Source organism: Culex pipiens, chromosome 1 (genome assembly GCF_016801865.2).
Source record: "Culex pipiens pallens isolate TS chromosome 1, TS_CPP_V2, whole genome shotgun sequence".
Lineage (NCBI taxonomy): Eukaryota > Metazoa > Arthropoda > Insecta > Diptera > Culicidae > Culex > Culex pipiens.
Window position 1 is genome coordinate 122,381,102 of NC_068937.1, and position 19,486 is coordinate 122,400,587.

At 42.9% G+C, this 19,486-nt stretch overlaps 2 protein-coding genes across 2 annotated transcripts in view; both read right to left on the reverse strand.

Annotated features, from left to right (window-relative positions):
* LOC120424633 (uncharacterized) overlaps positions 1–6,306 on the reverse strand; it is a 53,903-nt gene extending 47,597 nt beyond the window's left edge. Inside the window, exon 1 of the mRNA XM_039588799.2 lies at positions 5,368–6,306. Coding sequence (XP_039444733.1) covers positions 5,368–5,926 — 559 coding nt within the window. The 5' untranslated portion in view covers positions 5,927–6,306. The remainder of the gene's footprint in view (positions 1–5,367) is intronic.
* Positions 6,307–7,308: 1,002 nt separating this feature from the next.
* LOC120424629 (disintegrin and metalloproteinase domain-containing protein 12-like) lies at positions 7,309–15,411 on the reverse strand. Its single transcript, XM_039588795.2, has 4 exons — positions 14,842–15,411; positions 9,691–10,063; positions 9,432–9,630; positions 7,309–9,371 (listed from the first exon to the last, which is right to left on the reverse strand). Exons 1-4 carry the CDS (start codon positions 14,981–14,983, stop codon positions 7,563–7,565), a joined length of 2,523 nt encoding a protein of 840 aa, XP_039444729.1. The 5' UTR covers positions 14,984–15,411; the 3' UTR covers positions 7,309–7,562.
* Positions 15,412–19,486: the final 4,075 nt, after the last annotated feature.

The window sequence follows — 19,486 nt, forward strand, 5'->3', positions numbered from 1 at the left end:
CTCAAATTATATTCGTTGACATGCCCTCTCAGGTCTGCCCCAATTTCAGCACGATTCCAAAATCTGGAGCGCACGGCCCCTGCCACAGTGGTTTCGATAATCGGCTTCACACTTTTAAGCTGCAAGCGATGAAATCTCTGATCCGTGATCACGTCACGTGACTAGCTTTCTGCACCTGCAGCAGGTCGTCCAATTTCCAGAACCAAACTGAAACACGACTGAAACCGGTACCGCCACAATTTTCACCCGCTTAATCGGGTATCAAGGTGGTTCAGGCCTCGTGTAGTTTAAATCTGTACAGGCAAACCCAACTTCAACCGTACTCGAGGAAACGCCACTGTCTACACCTAGTCTCGGTGATGTTACAGCCACGAGGCAACCACCGAAAAACGGTGCTCTTCCGTGGTTGTTCCACTCGCGGGAGCAAACAGGCTAACCTTCCGGGCGATTACGATTTTCGTACCTGTTTTTTGCTCGACGTTGTTTTAGCACTAATGCTCAGTGCTCGGAAACGACAACGAAGACAGCGCCAGAAACGGTGAAATGGCTCTCGGCTGTTAAAAACTCATCTGCAGAAAATAATTGTTTTTGCGCGAATTTTGCTGGTCACGCGATCTTGATATCTTGTTAGTAAAGTTAACAATTCAAAAACGGGTTAGTTAAACGAATTGAAACTGAAGCATTAAGTTTCCTAATAAAGGTTTAACAACCAAGGTAAAGAAAACAGTGAGAATATTTCAACAAACTTTTGCCAGCGAATCTTGATAATATTACTCAAAACAAATATATGCATCCGCCCTTTCACGACAATCTCAAGGGCAACTTCTCACTAAATCAACCTTGCCAAACAAACACCAAACAACACAACACAACCCCCATCGATCTTGACACGGTCCAGACCTGACCTGAGCTTATTTTTTAAAGGGGAATCCCGCTGAGAAGCAACGGTTTAGTTTTGCCAGGGTCGCTGAAAATAGACGACGTCTTCCTCCCCGACTCTCCCGTTGAAACTCGATCCCCATAACGGCGATGATGACGGTCAGGCTGGCCGGCCGGCTGTTTCATTTAGTTGCATAAATTAAGGGGTAGCACGACATCCATCATCAGGACGTCTCATCTGTCCCAGTGGTTTCCACAGGCTAGTAGAGAGAGATCGTGTGGCAAATATTAATGGACATAATGAGGAGAGCAGCAACGTTTGCGGGTTCTCGGGTGACATACTGCACACACACACATGAAACGAGTCTGTGACACATCGTACGATTATTTGGGGTTCTAAGTCGAGCTAGTTGGTGAGCAAATAAAATAATAACTGAAAAGATTTTCAGATGGCAATTTTTTCCCATCTACAGTAAAAAAATGTTGTACCGTCATCAAGGTGACATTACGTCTGGGGGTGAGCTTGGGTTTACAAAAATGCTGAAATTTGTATGACCCAATCTCACCCTCCAGACCCAACGTCACCCCTGATGACGGTACCAGAAGATTGTAACCAAAATCATCACGAAAAGACTCGACGGATCCGAATCTATCTCTTGCCAAGAGGCGTTACTCATCGTCATCTCAATCTGGATCATTGGAGCAAAGTGGCCGAAAATAGACCATGAGTGTGTTTGGGCTGGGATGACCAACGAAAACAACACATTCCGATCGGGGAATTTCTTAGAGGAACTGTTAAAGTGGGAAGAACCATTTGAATTACAAAAAAATATAATCGAATTTTAAGCCTTGTTTAAAAAAAAAAAAAAAAACAAAAAAATGTTGAATGGTCTATACAGTCCAGACTCGATTATTCGAAGGCCTTTGCAAAATTTTACTTCGGATAATCGAATCACAAAAAAAAATCGTTGTATTATTTTTTATTGTTGAGCTTAAGTATGATCCCTAAACTACTCTAGAGTGATTTATTGAAATATTGAGAAAGGCATTTTTAATTTAATTCAATTCAATTCGGTTTTATTGGTGAATAATCGAGATACAATCAGTTCTTTTGCAATTCATAACAGAGTTTTGGAGTTCCTTTCAGCTGTGTGTTGCATCATAATCCATTTTGGAACAATTATTTCTATAACTATGGCACTAACAAGAGATTTTTAATTTAATATGCCATCAACCATTCAAATTTGACTAAAATGAGGTCGCAGAACTGGAATTGGATATTAAAAATAAGAAAATAAAAAAATACGATAATTTTTTTATCTTAATTCGATCATCCGAAGTCCCATACAAACCTTCGGATAATCAAAACAGTATTTTCAAGCCCTGTGATTACAAATATTGCTCCAAGCTTAGGAACAATTCATAAACCACGTGGACACTTTATGAGGGAGGGGGGTTCAGCGCTTCTACACGCTCCATACAAATTAGAGTTGTTTTGTATGAAAACGACGGAGGAGGGCGGGGGGGTGGGGAGGTTCCGACCTTTCAAAAAAGTTCCCACATTGTTTATGGACCGTCCCTTAACAAACGAAAACAAAATTACGAAAAATAACGTTTTAAATTGCTTCCTCGTTTTTCCCAATCCTAAGTGACATGTTTTTGCAATGATTTTTTTTTTCGTAAAATTAAAAATGTTGCCCCACACCCTCAATTTTTAAAAATGTTTTTGAAAAAAATACGAATATAATTTGTTATAGTTTAAAGTTTGCAATATTGACAAAAGCTGTTAATTATTTTTTTTTGCAACTCCGTTGTGAAACTTGCTCTCTTTTTGAAATAAAATATAAAAATTAAAAATAATAAAACAATAAACATAAAAATTACTAACATTCGAATTATTTTTAAACGAGCTCAAACATGCTAAAAAAATATCATCAACACAGGAAATTATAATTGACCTTCACATAAAGAAAACATATTGCAACACTAAAAGTAACCTACTTTTATCATAAAAGTTTGCAAAAATTAACTCGGACAAAAGTGTTACTTTTATGTTTGTACTTTCATCCGAAATTTACCAAAACATTGAGATTTACGTTTCATTGAATGTCTTCATTAAAAATGGTAAAATACGACCTCCGTGTACGCACGAGAGCAAGCAGCAGTCAAGTGCTCAGTGCTCCATCGTTTTTTCGATTTTTTTCGCCGTAGTTTACCGTGATTAGCCGCGAGTTTGCTCCACCAGCATGCCAAGGGCCGGCCGTGGCCGTGGCAGTTCGAGTGCGGCCTCGAAAAACCCGCGAAGTTCGTCTACCGGCCGTGTGCAAAAAGGTAAACAAACCAACGCCGTGTCGACCGCCATCGCGCAGGGGAGAGTGAGCGCAGAAGGAATCGACAAAAAGTTACTACATCCCGGATATGTTCCGAGATCACCAGTGCGAACCCGTTTCGGTACTTCCGGTGCCACGACCAGCGGCACATCAACATCCGCCAACATCCCCATCAGGAACGAGTTCCAGATGCTGAGCGACGACGAAGAAAACAACAACAACAACACCGACGGTAGCAGCACTACCGACGACGACGACGACGATGATGGTCGTGCACGGAAAAAAGTGCCGAAGTCAAAAAAGATCAATTCTCCAACGGAACGAAGACCACCTCCAATTTTTGTTTTGGACACGTTGGCGGACGATGTTGACGAGTTGCTGGAAGGCCTCGGATATTGTCTGAAAATCGGTAAGTCGGCAGTGCAAGTGATCACACTGAACAGAAAAGATTTCGACCTGGTGCTTGAAGAACTGAAGCGTAGCAACTTCAACTTCTACACATACGACCCAGAGAAGCCCCCTGTTAAGGTGGTCTTGCAGGGTTACCAAGACCGTCCGATTACCGACCTGAAGCGACACCTCTCGAACGCGGGAATAAAGCCACGGGAGATAAAAGTGCTCTCGCGAAAGACAACAGTCACGGGTACGCATACCCTGTACCTGTTGTACTTCGACCGCGGCACCGTCAAGATCCAAGACCTGCGGCGGATTAAGACGTTGGACGGTTTTTGGGTAAACTGGCGGTTTTACACCAAGAACCCGACGGACGTAGCGCAATGCCACCGTTGCCAGAAATTCGGCCACGGCTCGCGGAACTGCAATCTCCGGCCCCGCTGCGTGAAGTGCGGTGAGTCGCACCTCTCGAAGGCGTGCGCACTGCCACGAAAGGCGGACTTGGGGGACAAGGCAGAACAAACCAAGCCGCGCGTAAAGTGCGCGAACTGTGACGGCAACCATACCGGCAATTACCGCGGATGCGTCGCGCGCAAGGCCTACCTCGAGGAGCAGGAAAAGAGGAAGAAGAAAGCAGCAGCGTCTCACTCTCCTCAGCGAAGTACGAACGCAGCCGTTCCTGCAGCTGGACAGCGTACGGTTCCAGCGGACAACCCAGCGATCCCTCCTGGATGGGGGCGTTCGTTTGCCAGCGTGGTCGCTGCCGGTAGCGGCGATGCGGCCCAGCAAGGAGTCACCGGGGGAGATCTCTTTTCCCTGCCGGAGTTCTTTGCTCTCGCGGGGGAGATGATGACGCGGTTTCGGAGCTGCCGTAACAAGGCGGAGCAATTTCTGGCCCTCGGGGAGCTGATGATCAAGCACATCTATAATTGATTATTTTTGTCTGTGATCTAGTTTTAAGCTTTCTCTCTATCTATCCTTTTCCTATTGCACTTTCTGTAAGTTTTTTGAAAACTTTTTCTTACTCTTGTCTATTCCATAGTTATAAGTAATAATTTTTCGATTGAATAACGATTTAAACACAGCTGAAAGGAACACCAAAACTCTGTTGTGCACCTAAATGAACTCATTGTAACTTGATTATTCACAAATAAAACCGAATTGAATTGAATTGAAATGGTAAAATAGTTTCATTTTGGAAGATTGGCTTTTTACTTACTCAAGAATATTGCCTAGCAAATTTATGACTATAAATAAACTGTGGAAAACAACAATAAGGAAGCTCTACTGCATCGATTGTTCATCATTATCCGTTATTTGAAATATACAAAATTAGCATATTATCAATTGTTTAAATTTTATCGATTTATGATACCATCAACTGAAACCAAACAAAAGAACGCTGCAATAATCGTGAGAACGAAACGCCACACTTCAAAGACCAACGAACTTTTGTTTCCAAAAAAAAGAAAAACAACTACCATTCTATTCTTCTCAAGCCCCAGCTTATCCAAGAATGGATGAGCTCATACCACCTCAAAAACAAAAACTCATCATAAATCAGCAGCCCTACAGCGCACGGCACGGAGTCTCCAAAAATTCCTAGTTATAAATTCTAGCCACACTCGGCATTCTTTCCATTCTCCCCACCTAAACTATTCCGTTGAGCTACCGAATTGAAATATCGATTAGACAGAGCGTACCCTCCTTCCCCTTGCGGGAATAGTTTTACAGAAATGTCGACGACTTTGACAGCGCGACTTACCTTTTCCATAAATCTCCGAAAGTCTAAGATCTGCTAGCGCTGCTTCTACTGCAGCATGTTCCAGCGTTCGATGACTGCCGCTACTACCGCTATGAATCGATGACGATGCACTCGCACAAAATAGATCAATAAATACTACGATAAACACTAACACACCCACCGCCATCGACGTTCCCCAACGAAGCCCCCCAGTTGAGGAACACTGCCGTCGCCAGCGATGTCTCCGCTCGGCTTCCGACATTCGCCGTCGCTCTGTCGCCGGATGCTGGCCAGTGCTGCTGCTGCTACCGTTCAACAGCTGGATACTGCATTGCCCCAAAGGCGACAACGACGACGACACTTCAGGGTCGCTTGGGACCCCCATTGCCAGCAACCGATGATCCAGCACTCCAGCAGGACTGTTGTTATTCCATAGGTTCTTCTTCGGATTATTTCGGACTTTTTTCGCTGTAGTGGTGCTGGTGGCCACGACACTTCCCCCGGTAGTGGTAGTGGTATTATGCTTCTTTGTTTTCATCGGCGGCAGCACCACCAACGACGGAAAAGTCGCCGTGCCCATGATCTCTCAAATGTAGTGCAACTGCCCGCACACACCCTGCAGCATGACCGAATGCATTTGCAGCTTCTTTTCCTCCTTATACCACACTTTCCGAAAACTTGAGTAGTAATCAATCTTCCAGCACTTCCACCAATACAACCCTCGGGAGGCGCTTACATCCAACGCAACCTCTCTTCCTCTATGTATAACCACGATTCCGAGCACTGCTTACTCGCGGCCTCTCGGCTCAGAACGTTGACTTCTTCACCGTAAACACAAGAAAAAAAAACGAATCGGCTACCAAAGGAGTACCATTAACCATCACCGAATACAGCCGTAATAGTACTGAAACACACGGAACCGCCGTCGGACACGTCCGCTCTCGAACGCTAACGCTTCACATCTGAAGCTATCCGAGTCCGACTGGCATGTCTGCGTACGAACTCGACCACAACAGAGAGAATAGAAGAGAATTGAGTTATTTTGAACGGATCTCACGAATACATGTTCATTTCTTGACGTAAGAAAATTTAACCTCAAAATTTGGTGAATACGGACACGAAATACACTCATACTTCATTGACCAGATTGAACCAATCCTATGAATAAGAAATACTATTTTGCACGAATACAGCGGCGAAGACAGTGCTGGCAGGTGATTTAATAGTTATCTGTCAGTCAGTGACAGCACGGTGAAAGTATCCAAAAACACTTTCAATCTTGATTGACGAGAAACCTCACTAGCGCACTATAGCGTGGTCAGCTGACTTAATTGCAGGTTAAGGTAAATGAATTAGCAAACAAACAAGCAATTAGATCTCACGATAAGTGATATAACTTGATGTCACTGAATGAGTTATCCTTATCCACTTTTTAAAAACTAAACAGCCAATCAAAAATCTACGGACATTGAAAATTATGTTTGCTTGAAAAAATAATTATAGACGACTTTTCAATAACAGACTTCAAAAAAGACTTACAAATACGCTTTTTGTCAATCTGGGTCTGGAGATATTAAATTTCAGGTAAGTACAATAGAGTTAAATGTGTGTTATTTTTCAAACTGTCAAGCTGTCAATTATCTTTCATTCTGTCAATTGCATTCAAAACATAATGGTAATGTTGAGCATTCATTTTCAAATGCATTGATACAGAAGTCGAAAGAATTTTGAGAAAATTTCAAGGAATATCGACATTTAATCAGTAAGTTTGGTTTAAAATAACAAACTGTACCACTACATCAGACTGATTCATGATTTCACCAATACCAATAACACCAAAGCTTAAACATGCCTTTACATTTGCAGTGAAATTTCATCGTAGTATGAAATTTATCGCGGAACAGCGTTACCTCAAATCAAAGGAGCTTTCGAAGCGTTCAGTAAAATAACACCCTTCCGTTACGTACTAGAGCCGCATAACGTGCGTCGCTATGCACGACCACGTGTGACTAGACTTTATTATCCGCTCGCTTCGCGCGCACATCCTTCCCATTTTATATCCTTTTCGTTTTCGTACACATTCAGATTCACATACAGCACAAACAGCTAAAAATACGATTGGTATCAAAAAAGCTACAAAACTACACCTAAAATGTTACACGATAAGATTAGTTAGTCGAGATAGTTACGAGGTATGTTTGGGTAAAAGCAACCGCTCACGAGTATCTTCCTGAGCTCGGATAGGGAGGCTTGGGAAGGCGCCGTGGACTACTGGGCACCGGAGGTGCCACGTACGTTTTGTAGCCAACCGAAGGTTGACCAACGGAACGCACCGACACAACGCTGTTGACAACCGCCGGTGGTGAAGACGCCACATTGTGCGTATTTTTCAGTCTTGCAATTGGGGTAAATTGAGGGCCTTCGATATCCCTCGTGGATGAGCACAGCTTGGGTGCGGAAATGTCCCGGACTACGGCCGAGTTGGATGATACGGTGGCGACCAGTTTGTGGCGGCTGCCGCGGCTGCTTGGGGACCGGTAGCCGGAGATTTTGAGAGGGGTTCGGCAGCGATCCGGGTTGCAGAAACGGATTATGATGTAGGCGAAGAAGAGAGTGGTTACCACGACTCCGACGATGACGAGGGTGATAAGAAGTGCGAGGTAGGAACCTCTGGAAGCTGGACCGCTGTCCAGGGATCCTCCGGATCCGGAGTGCTCGCAGAAGGGGGGAGCGTACCCTATGTCACAATGGCAGTGACCTTCACTATTGCACACTCCATGACCACTGCAGTCCTTTTCGCAGGGAGTTCCAACTCCACGCTCGTTTAGGCTGTCCACGTCCCAACAATGTTGTTGGTAGCACATCCGGTTCTCCCCACAAGCTGTTCCATCCGGAACCAACGATGGTTGTTTAGCGTCACCTAGATCAATGAACGCTGCATGACACTCCACCATCTCCCGACCTTTTCGAGCTCTTCCAATTCGTTCCTCGGTGAACACCCGCAGCCCAAACTCAAGCCGGTTGTCATTCAGCTGATGGCAGAACAACAATCCACACATAACGTCACGCTCCGCACACTTCCGGAAGCTGTGAGTATCGCGGTCGTACCCACAGTTTGCATACTTTGTCCCATTGACGTTCACCTCGTAGCACGCATCATCCGAAGACTTCCCTGAAGGTCCCCACAGCAGCCGGCACTGATCGTCCCGCGTTCTACACTCTCCATTACTACAGTACGCTTTACCATCCGCGCAACTCTCCGTATCCCTCCGGAACACATCCCTTGGACAGTGCTCCGAACTTCCCGTACAGTACTCTGGCAGATCGCACTCCGAATGTGCCGCCCTACAAACGGTCGCTGCCTGCTTCAGCTGACAACTCGTCAATTCACAACACTCTCCAGTTGCACAAACCGCTCCGCTTTTCAACCGACAGAGCTTTGCATCACAACACGGATTATCACAGGATTCTTCCAATCCACAGTCACACTCTTCCCCCTCTTCAACGAATCCGTTGCCACAACTCGCCGAATACACCACATCCGGACGATCCTTCAGGCAGTGGTTCAACCCCCGACTGAACGCCAGCGACAGCTGTTCTACGCTGCACGAACTCCAGTGCTTCAGTGACCGTCCGGTTACCGTCGCCGTCATGATACACTTCTGATCCGGACACCGGCACTCTCCGTCCACATCGTGCTCCATGTTGAAGCTATGGCCCATCTCGTGGGCCAGCGTCCCCGCTTGAATTCCGATGTTGTTCGTATGGACCACTATGACCGCTCCGGAACTGTTGCTGGTGCACATCCCACCCAGTTTGGCTTTCCCGATCACGTGGTCTTGGAACTCAACCGCCGTCAGTAGTTGCGCGTGATCATTCCGATGGTTACGGAGCAACTCCTTCCGGCGGTACTGCAAGAAGTTGTTTAACGTGTCGTCTGCCCGTTGACTGACCTGGATCTTGTCGTAACGATCCCACACGTCGATGCCGGTAAGGGCGACGAAAATGTTAAGCTGGTTGAACAACTGAAATAAAACGTTAGATTAAGACGTTTGGCGAATACGAGGTTTTAGGTTTGAGGCTACCATGTTTACGTGGTTCACGATGTCGGTGCAGTAGCGATGCACTTCCCAGACGTCCGAGTTGAACTTCCGGTACAGTGAATTGTCCACAACAAGAACTAGTTCGACGTACTTCGAATGTCGGTTCGCGTTAAACGGTCCGGTTATCATTTTGGGTGTCATACTCCTTTTAGCTCTGCCAGCACCCTCAGGGTCATTCAACCTAAAATAAAAAGATGTTAGTTGAATGTTTCCTCGAACCACAATCACCGCTTCTCGTCACCTCTGAACGTAATGACCCCCGCTGGCCTCATCGAAATCGATGTAGTATGTCCCGTCAAGGTCCAGCACCGTCCCGCGGACGCGCCCTTCGCAAGTCGACAGCGCCACGGCACTGCCGGGCCTGCCCACGATCCAACCCTGGTAGTAGCACCGTTCGTCAAAATACTCCACAATCGGTGGCTCGTTGCGCCGTTGGCCTTGCCGCTCCAAGAAGGTCCTGTGCGGTAACCGTTCTCGCAGCTCGACCACGACGGTCCGGTCGTCGTCCAGGCTGTAGGTTAGGGTGGCACCAGTGCCATTGCCGAGTCGCGTGTGCTCCACTTTCGGCGCTATCGGAATCCGGTCATTGCCAGCAGCAGCAGCAGCTGGCCCAGCTGAAATCAAAGAAACGAAGAAGAACGGACTGAGAACCCAAGGCAAACTTTCCTTGGAAATGGTGATGATGATGGTGGCAATTGGTGATGCTAATTTGGAACGTTTAAGACCATGGGCGTACCCCGAGCAGTGGCAGAGTTCTACCAACTGATGTTGGCATAAAGACATCGAACTCGTCAGCTGAGTCAAAGGGTCAGTCAACCGCGGTGCTTTGTTGTCTATCGGAATCTGATTTTAACGAGCAACCACTTCTAGGGTTCGTCCGCTTGCGAATTGTTCAAATAAAATTGAAAACTTTGTACTTTATTCGATTGCTAATGCATTTTCTGTTATATTATTCATAAAATTGAGCGGACGAGCAAACTCTCATCATGCTCTCTGCTCGTCGGAGCATCTAAGGAGTGGAGAGAGCGTGGACTACTACGACGGTAGTCATGCCAACCAGGACGCTACGCTGAAGTTGATCAGCTGTTTCGTACCGAAAAAAAAGTCTAAAATGGCGAGGAGAAACCCCTTTCGCTGCGCAGGATGTTCCCTCGGGGGGAAAGAAGCCATCCCAGGGCGAAATGTGCTGTGCAGTCAGTAAAGTTGATGTTTATGGAGGGTAATTTTAAGGGAACGGTGCCAGTTGTGAGCAATAAAGTTGCAAATCTGCTTGAAACTGAGTATTGTTGGAGGAGCTTTCAATTACGGACTTCAGGGTTGATGTACCAAACAGTCGTTTGAGAACAACTTTGATGTAGCTGTTGGGGTAAGTACAAATCTTGACTTTTTTTTGATAAGGTCCTATAAACAAATGTAAACATTGAGTGTATCCCTTTCACACCTTATGTCAAAGTCCATCGGAGTAAGCGGGATACACTCAATGTTTACATTTGTTTATAGGACCTTATCAAAAAAAAGTCAAGAAATATAGTATTATATTCTGTCAATCTGTCACTCTGTCAATAAGTTTTAAGTTACGTGCGACAAAGTGACGTATACACTTTACTTGCTTTTATGTTACATTATGTTAATTATGTTCAATATATTTTCAACCACGTACATAATTTTCTATTCTGAAAGCATTAAAATCTAGCAAAGTGACGCAATCGCCAATTCCACGAATCAGTAGTGTCATTAAGACAACTCTGCACGTAACTATCACAAAACTGACCAACCCCACCACCGTAAATTGAGAGTGCTCACTCTAACCATCTGGCAGTTTAACTTACGAGCGCGCCACGTCATCGGGAAAATGGTGCGCGAGGGGGTCTTTTCCCTTCTGAAACGGAAAATTTACCATTTTGCCTCGGTGCATCACGGCACCACACTGGACTGAGACACTCAGGTGCTGCTGCGAGATATATGAGTCACCGTGTCACGATTTTAAAGCATGAATCGCTAGAATTTCAGTTTTCGTTGGAATAGAAAAAAAAGGAAGTTCGGTGCCAGACTGAGAGATACCCTTCGGGGCACGTCGTTCAGACGACTAGAGCAAAAACCTGGTCTGGTGGGATCTTCTTGTAAGAACACGGCTGCTGTCGAAGACGATTTTGCGTGATTACTTTGCAACTGATGGGAGCCGTTCGGCCATGGATGTTGTACGGTTCATTCGTTAATTACGCGGTGATTTGAAAGTAAGTGCACGTGGCTTGTTAACAGCACAAAAAATACAAAAACAAGCTTTGAATTTAAAAGTGTAATTCAGTCGCACCATTTGACGTAAAACTCGATTCGATTATCGACAAACAACTCAGAGAGGAAACAAATGTGGTTTTTATGGTATTTCATACAACGCACGTTAATGGATTTTTGACTAAAATTGTTAATTGTAAAATATAAAACCTGTTTACAATGACAGACTGAGTTTCTCTTCTCTCTGGAAAAAATATCGGTGAAATGAAAGTTCATAAAGTCAACACCAAAATTTTCGGTAAGAACTTAAATCGCTTCTTCTATCGAATATACTTTTTTTAAGTGAGAAAAAAAATGATTTTTTAAGTGTTTGGGTGAGCTTTTCGTCCTTCTTTGGTCGTAGAGAAAAAAAACGTTTGTGAAAATGAAATTTTAGATAATTCCATCGCAGCTTGGCCATGAACTATTCTCATTAGTCTGAAATAATCAATCAGGTTCCAACTGCGCTTCCAAAGACCGAAATGAATTCTTGGCATTATTTGTAACAACATCTCTAACAATTACAGCAAACAATTTATCTAGAATCTTATTTTCATTGGAACGAAAACCACTCAACTTGAAGCCAAAAACATCCATATGGCAAGAAAGTTCAACAGATTGCCCAGACGTTCCGGAAAATCGAGCCTGCACAAAAAAGTGCCCGGTCACATCGCAATTTGTTATCACAAAAAGATCCATAAATACGTCGGTTTATAAAAGCACACAGACGGGAAGCTAGAAAACGTTTTGCATAAATGCAGCGCATGACGTCCACATCCTTCTCCTTACCCAGTAAGCATAGTTTTAGCTTCCTTCCGACCGAGATGTGGAAACCACGGCCGACGTTTGAAAGTGGATTGGTTTCGATGTTGCCGGGTGCAATGTTGAGCCATTAGTCAGCATAAATTGTGCAAACTGAAGGTGGAGAATTTCTTGTTTTGCACTTGATTGAGAGCTTTAGTACCAGGAATGTCAAAGTTCGAATGTATTTGATATAGAATTTGTTGAAAGACAGATTCCCGAGAACTTTAAACTATTATGTTCTAGTGTCAGATAAACTTTCTTGACAGACTAATAAAGAGCAGTGTCAATCTTGGCAATGCACAGTGGTTCAGATCACAAAATTAGGTGGAAAATTGATTTCCCGAAAAATTGTGTGATTGTAATGTGATGTAATTATATTCAAAATCATAAAAGCTGTGCATACCATAACAGCGATTTGTTATGGGAGTTCCTAGGTCAAAATATTATATACTTTTTTTTGTTTGGTGATTAGGGTGATCCTACCCGCAATGGTTGGTCCTAAAATGTGCGTGTTTTTAACGATTTCCGTATTTTTCAAAAAAAAATCATACCTTGGAAAACTGATCCAGGTATTCTCAGGTTTTTTCTGCATGTTTTACATAACATACCCAAAATGGTGAATAAAATGGTGTTTAAACGGAAAAATGGCGAAAATGGGAAGAACTACCTTTTTGGAAATTTCAGCGATGACCTATATTTGTTTGGGTACTACAATTTTCGTAATTGAAATACGCAATGTGTTAGTCGATGCTTGTTAAGTGCAATTCTTTCAAGCAACCTGTCATAATCATTTTTTTCCGATGGAATCATTTTTTTATTAACCCAGGTTGGCAGCTTATTCATCTGATTCAACCTGCACAAATCATAAAATAGCAATCACAACAATTCCATTTGAAAAGGTCACAAACCGAAAAAAAAAGTTCTCGTATCGGGCTCAAAACTTTTGTGGTAGTTCCTTGGCCAAAATAATTAGACCCGTACTTTTTTGTTTGGCCATTAAGGCGACCTACACCGTGTTAGGGTGTTCCATTTTCGTCAATTTTCGCTAAAACCACATTTTAAAAAAAAATGATAACTTCACTCCATTTCAACCGATTTTAGCTGTCTAAAATGCAAATGAAAGGTGGTTAGTTGGCCTTTCAAGGAAAAATAATTTGTGAACCAAAAAAAAGCCAGCCAAACATTTGAAAGAGTCGTATGAAAACTTAAAATGGCGTTTTGACCGTGTCTGGACCAAAGAGCCTATGTCTGAAAATATTTTTATCGGATTCCTCGGAAAATTTTACGTAACATACTCAAAAACTTAGCCAGGTGGTGTAGGGGTAAGCGTGATTGCCTCTCACCCTGGGTTCGATCCCAGAAGGTCCCGGTGGCATTTTTCGAGACGAGATTTGTCTGATCACGCCTTCCGTCGGACGGGGAAGTAAATGTTGGCCCCGGTCTAACCTAGAGGTAAGGTCGTTAGCTCTGTCCAGGTGCAGGAGTCGTCTCCCTAAGTCCTGGCTCGGTGGAGTCGCTGGTAGGCAGTTGGACTAACAATCCAAAGGTTGTCAGTTCGAATCCCGGGGTGGATGGAAGCTTAGGTGTAAAAAGAGGTTTGCAATTGCATCAACGATCAAGCCTTCGGACACCTAGTTTCGAGTAGGAATCTCGCAATCGAGAACGCCAAGGCAATGCTGTAACGCATTATGTGCCATTTTGACACTATTCGGAATCATCAGGAAATTTCACGTTAGTTTGCAAGATTACTTAATCGAGCGAAGTTACATCAAAATTTGAATTTGAAAAAAACTGGCTTAATCTGGCACAGAATATGATTAACCTGTATTCTGGCTCACACATGAAAAATTTGGCATTTCCAACCCAAGTCTAAAGTTTAACATAATCGAATTAAATAGATCCTCAATTTCGATAGCAATCCAAAAATAAGATGCATTCATTTTGCAAAAAAAAATGTGTTTGTCATAAAAAGAAAGATTGATGTTCCTGATAAAACTTCCAAAGGAAAGCTTCAAACTGCGTTTCGCACAAACTACACACCATAAGGCTAGACGACATAGTTTTTTTTCCTTCATTTGACTCTCCCTTTTCGTCACGTTATCTGGAAACCGAGGAAACGGCCAAGTCTGCCGATCGGACTCTTTTATTAGAGCGTGCCTCCACTGCTCTGCTCCGCCTGCTCCCGTACAAGATATCCAACGCAGCACGTTTCGTTGTTTTGACTCCAAGACGTGTCGAGAAAGCAGCACGGGGGGAAAGAAAGGATGTGACTCGCCATGCTGGCGACACCGGGACGAGCCTCCTCCGCAAAACTTACCAACATCTGGTGCTCGCTCGTCGAAGTCTACACGATGAGTCACTGCTCCTGGTGAGGCGGTTATCCCGGGAGTACAAAGGGCTACTCCTATCAGCAACAGTAGCGATAGGCCACTGAGTAGAGTAGTCTTCATCCTGCCCATCTTCTTTGTGCGTGTTCCACGCTGGTGGACAAAGACTGCCAAGGATCGCGAGGTTTCGATTTCGTCAGACGCTGTCAACACTGCGGTTCATGGTCGACGCTCTCGCGACACTTTCGCCGTTTTGGCTCAATTACACCAGAAATTCTAATTAAATCCAACAGCGAGCAGTCGGTAGCACTCTCACGGTCATCACCACCCCCACTTGGATGGTCAAGTCAACGGCGACGACGACGAAATTATGATTTACTTCACTTCACTTGTCGCACCCCTCTTGTCGCAAATCCTAACCTAGATTTGTAACGGAAAAATCTTGGCCACAGACACACTTGCTGGCCTCAGACGTGACGAATCCCTTTGCTTGTACTTAGGGTTCAGAACAGTCGCGACTGCTCTGCTCTACGTTCAAACTGAAACTGATGAATGGAATTGGCGTCGACAGGACAGGATCCTTAACCGCGAGAAGAGCACATTGTTCGAGCCGTTCTCTCTTCCAAGCTGAGAAAATGAGAGAAAATTCCCCAACGTCAACGTAAGACCTTCTCATTTCATAGCTAATGTAAAGTCAAACAGCGAATGTTGATACCCTTTAAAGATTTTATAGCAAAAACGACGCCATTATGGCACTTTGACAGTTTCACTCTAACTTGTCATCCTTTCAAAATCAACTATCGCCGGCTTTACCCTAAAGGCAGCGCTGAGTCGTCTCTCGTCAACTTGTTGGCTAGACTGTAACGCTCGCCTACTTGGGGGTCTCCCCCCATGTCGTGCTACCGTGCGTCCCCACAGAGCAGATGTTTCCTCCACTTGGTCGGCACTTGCAATACTCTTTCATTGTTTATACTGACGGCATTGAACTCGCGATGACGCGTGATTGATTCCTCTAGCTTTTGGGGAGGCACGTTTTTGCGAATGACCCTTCGCTGTGATTAACAAACGATTAATCGAGTTGTAATTGTCCGGCAATTAACACCTTGTAGATTGGCAATCGGTTATGAAAAATTGGCGCCCTGGGGGGTTATTGATAACGTGATGTGTCGAATTCAGGTCAAACGTGCCAAAGTAGAGTACATTGGAATATAATGAAGATTTCCAATTTTTAATCCGTTCAATTTAAATATATCAAGTTTCTTAGCTTGATTCACCACTAGGGCGACAAGAAAAATTTCAAACTTTGGAAAATCTCGAGAAATACCTCTTGGCTTTTCTATACAAGTGCCACTTTTTAATCTTTAAGCCCGTATAAAAGTGCTATAATGAACATTCTAGCATTGTCATTATTGGTGATGATAAATTAGAACATTTTGAGGTCTTACTTTCCCTCTAAACTCCCTGTCCACTAAAATAAATATCTGGACTCGACTGGCCACATACTTTTTCTTATTTACGGCATTTCCTTAAGGGGTTACATACATGTAGAAAATCACAAAATTTCATATTACAGAAAATTTATTGAATCAACATAAAAGATGATTTTCTATCACTCCTGAAAGTTTCATGAAGATATTTTATGATTAAAGTAAGTTACAGGCGATTTTAGCTGAAAATTTTGCCATGCGCAAAGCGAACTGTCAAACTTTGCGAGCGTTTTTCTCTGAACACCGAGTTGATTTACGGGTGCCACGATATCTCGACATGGGATAGACAAAATTGGCTGAAATTTTGGGTGAAGACTCGCAAGACATATCCCGTGTGCATGACGAAGCCCGATTTTGAAATTTTGCATTTTTAAAAAATACAAAAATCAAAAACTTTCGATTTTTTATATGAAAAACATAAAAATATTTTTATCTTTTTTTAAAAATAAACTTTTTGAAAATCAGCCTTCGTCATGCACACGGGACCGGTTTAACGAGTCTTCACCAAAATTTTGAGCCGATTTGGTCAATGCAGTGTTGAGATATCGTGGCACCCGTTTTTTGAAACTGCTAACTTCAAATACCTATATCTCGGCCATGATACAACCAAATGTCCTCAAATTTGTTTTGTTAACAGATGAAAATATATATTTTAATGCCCTGAAAACAGATTTAAAAAAAGTTTAAGTGTGTGCTCAAACCAACCTCTGACATTTATGCCGATTTACATGTATGTTACCCTTTAAAGGTACTTCTAAAAACTCTAGTCAATGCAGGCTTCCCGGTTCACCTTAGAGAGTGTTAGGTACTTTTTTTCTGCGTATGTACTCCTAATTAAGACAAGGACCTCTAAATCAAACTTGAAAAAAAAAATCAAAACCTGAAACTAGACGAGCAGTCTATCAGGAATTACCTTTTTTTGTTTTAAAATCGGCAAAAAAAACCTACAACTTTGTCGAAGAGACCAAATTGATCACAAAATTCCTTCAGAAAATTCGAATATTTACGTACCGTTTTTGAATGAACACCCAAATCTTTTGGAGACTTGTATAGGTGAACCAAGGCTTTTCCGGTCATAGGGAAGTTGCCTACAAAGTTTGAACCAAATAAATTGTAAAAACATAAAAAATATGTATCTTTCTCTTCCCATATTAATGTTCCTTTAATGGTAACTATATTACTAATTTTACTTTCGAACCTTTCTTTCGTTGAAGAGTTTCCCACAACCTCAAGAGATCCCCTTTGTTCTTTAAAATTTCATTCGGCAAATTCCATCCAATTCAACGGTCTGTTACCGTTACGAAATTTCACTTCGCCTGTTCCAAAATGTGAGCCACCACTCTTTATAGAGACGAAATGCCTTAATGAGTTCGGTGACACTGCGCTGCTTTCTCCTGCTTGTGAAAGGGTTATAAATTCACACAAAGACACGAAATGATCCTTTAGCCAGGTGTGTAGCTCTGCTGCTGCATTCCATCCGGTCAACAACCTACCCGCGAAAAAAAAGGACATCCGTCCCCCCCACCCAATTCACGAAAAGTTTGAAATTAGAATAAAGAACTCTTTACGACCTTTGCTGGCGCTGCTGCTGCGGCTCCTGCACTCGGTCATAAAAGTGGCATCGTTCCAGTGCCTTCCACAGCACATACAGAACAAGGAAGTAGCACTGAACTTGGCCCCGGCGACGAACCCTCACCCATCCCACTCCCAGGAAAAGCTCACAGAATTTTGGGACCAGGACCTACCGCACTTTGAAAAAGGGGCAAAATGAGAGAAATTTTCCCGGCGTTAGACAAAGGAAAAATTTCCACAAGAGAGCGAGAGTGTGAGAGAGGGTGCTACTTTTTTTTTGGGAGAGTGAGAGCACTGAAAAGCGGACAAGGTTAGCAGCCCAACAACCTGCGAGGAACGCTGGCAATAATCCTTTATGTGTTCTGGGAACATGAGGAGGAATCCTGTCTCGGGAGAGGGTGGTGGTGAAAAATTCTCGACCGAGACGAAAAGTTGTGCCAGACTTCCTAGAAGAAGAAAAAGTTTCACGGTGAAGCTGATTTCAGTGGCGCAGGGATGCCAGTAGGATTTATTAGTATTTGTAATATTTGAGTAATTCTCTACATAAATGTCAAACATACAGTCATATAAAATATTACCAATTATATTGGGATAAAACCAGATTTGCGATCGAAACTGACAATACAATTCTTGATAAAGTGCGCCGTTTCCAAGTTACAGGTATTCTAGGTCAAAATATTCAACAAATCAAGCAAAACATTGTAATAGGACCGAAGCCGAAGTGTAAACAAAGAGTCTATCCTGCTCACGTCAGTTGATGTTTACATTAGGAATGAGCAGGATAGACTCTTTGTTTACACTTCGGCTTCGGCCCTATTGCAATGTTTTGCTAGAAATGTTCAGTTTTGTTGTGATTTAAGAATATTTCATAAAGAAAAATCACATCTACAGAAAAAAACAATGCTGAGAAAATTTCATACATTTTTTTTTTCAACTATAAATAAATCGGACTGCTGAATGCTGAGGTAAAGCTTTTCAATAATAAAAATGTGATTTGCATCCTAGGTCAAATAGTTCAAAACGCCACTTAAAAAAAATAATTAAAAATCAATGCTTCAATTGAAATTTTAGAGCAATCATTTCTCTGCGTTTAGGATCATTTTTTAGCATTATTTAGCACTGTTCCAAAAATCATTTGCAGTTTCACTAGATGAATGTAATGAAAAGAAAATTCGCTGTTGATTTCGACAAATCTTACATTTTTTGCTAGCTTATGATTTAAAATTTCTTTTAAGACTATCAACGCTATCAATATCAGCCGCTCATCTCCCCCTGACCAGGTACTTACTTTTTTAAACTAGGATTTCGCCTTGCTGTTTATGTCCGATCTTATAAATAACTATCCGACGAAAAATTGGCGAATCTTTTGTTGAAGTTGTATTCAATCATATTTATTTCAACTTCAGAAAACACATTTTGAATTGGATTTTTTTCAGTGAAACGTTGAAATTTTCATCTCTTAAAATGGTTGCTGAATAGTAGTATATGCAACAAGTTGCGAAAAGAAGATTTTTTCAACACGAGTCGTACATTTATCCAACGAGGTTTACAGAGTTGGATAAAAACGACGAGGGCT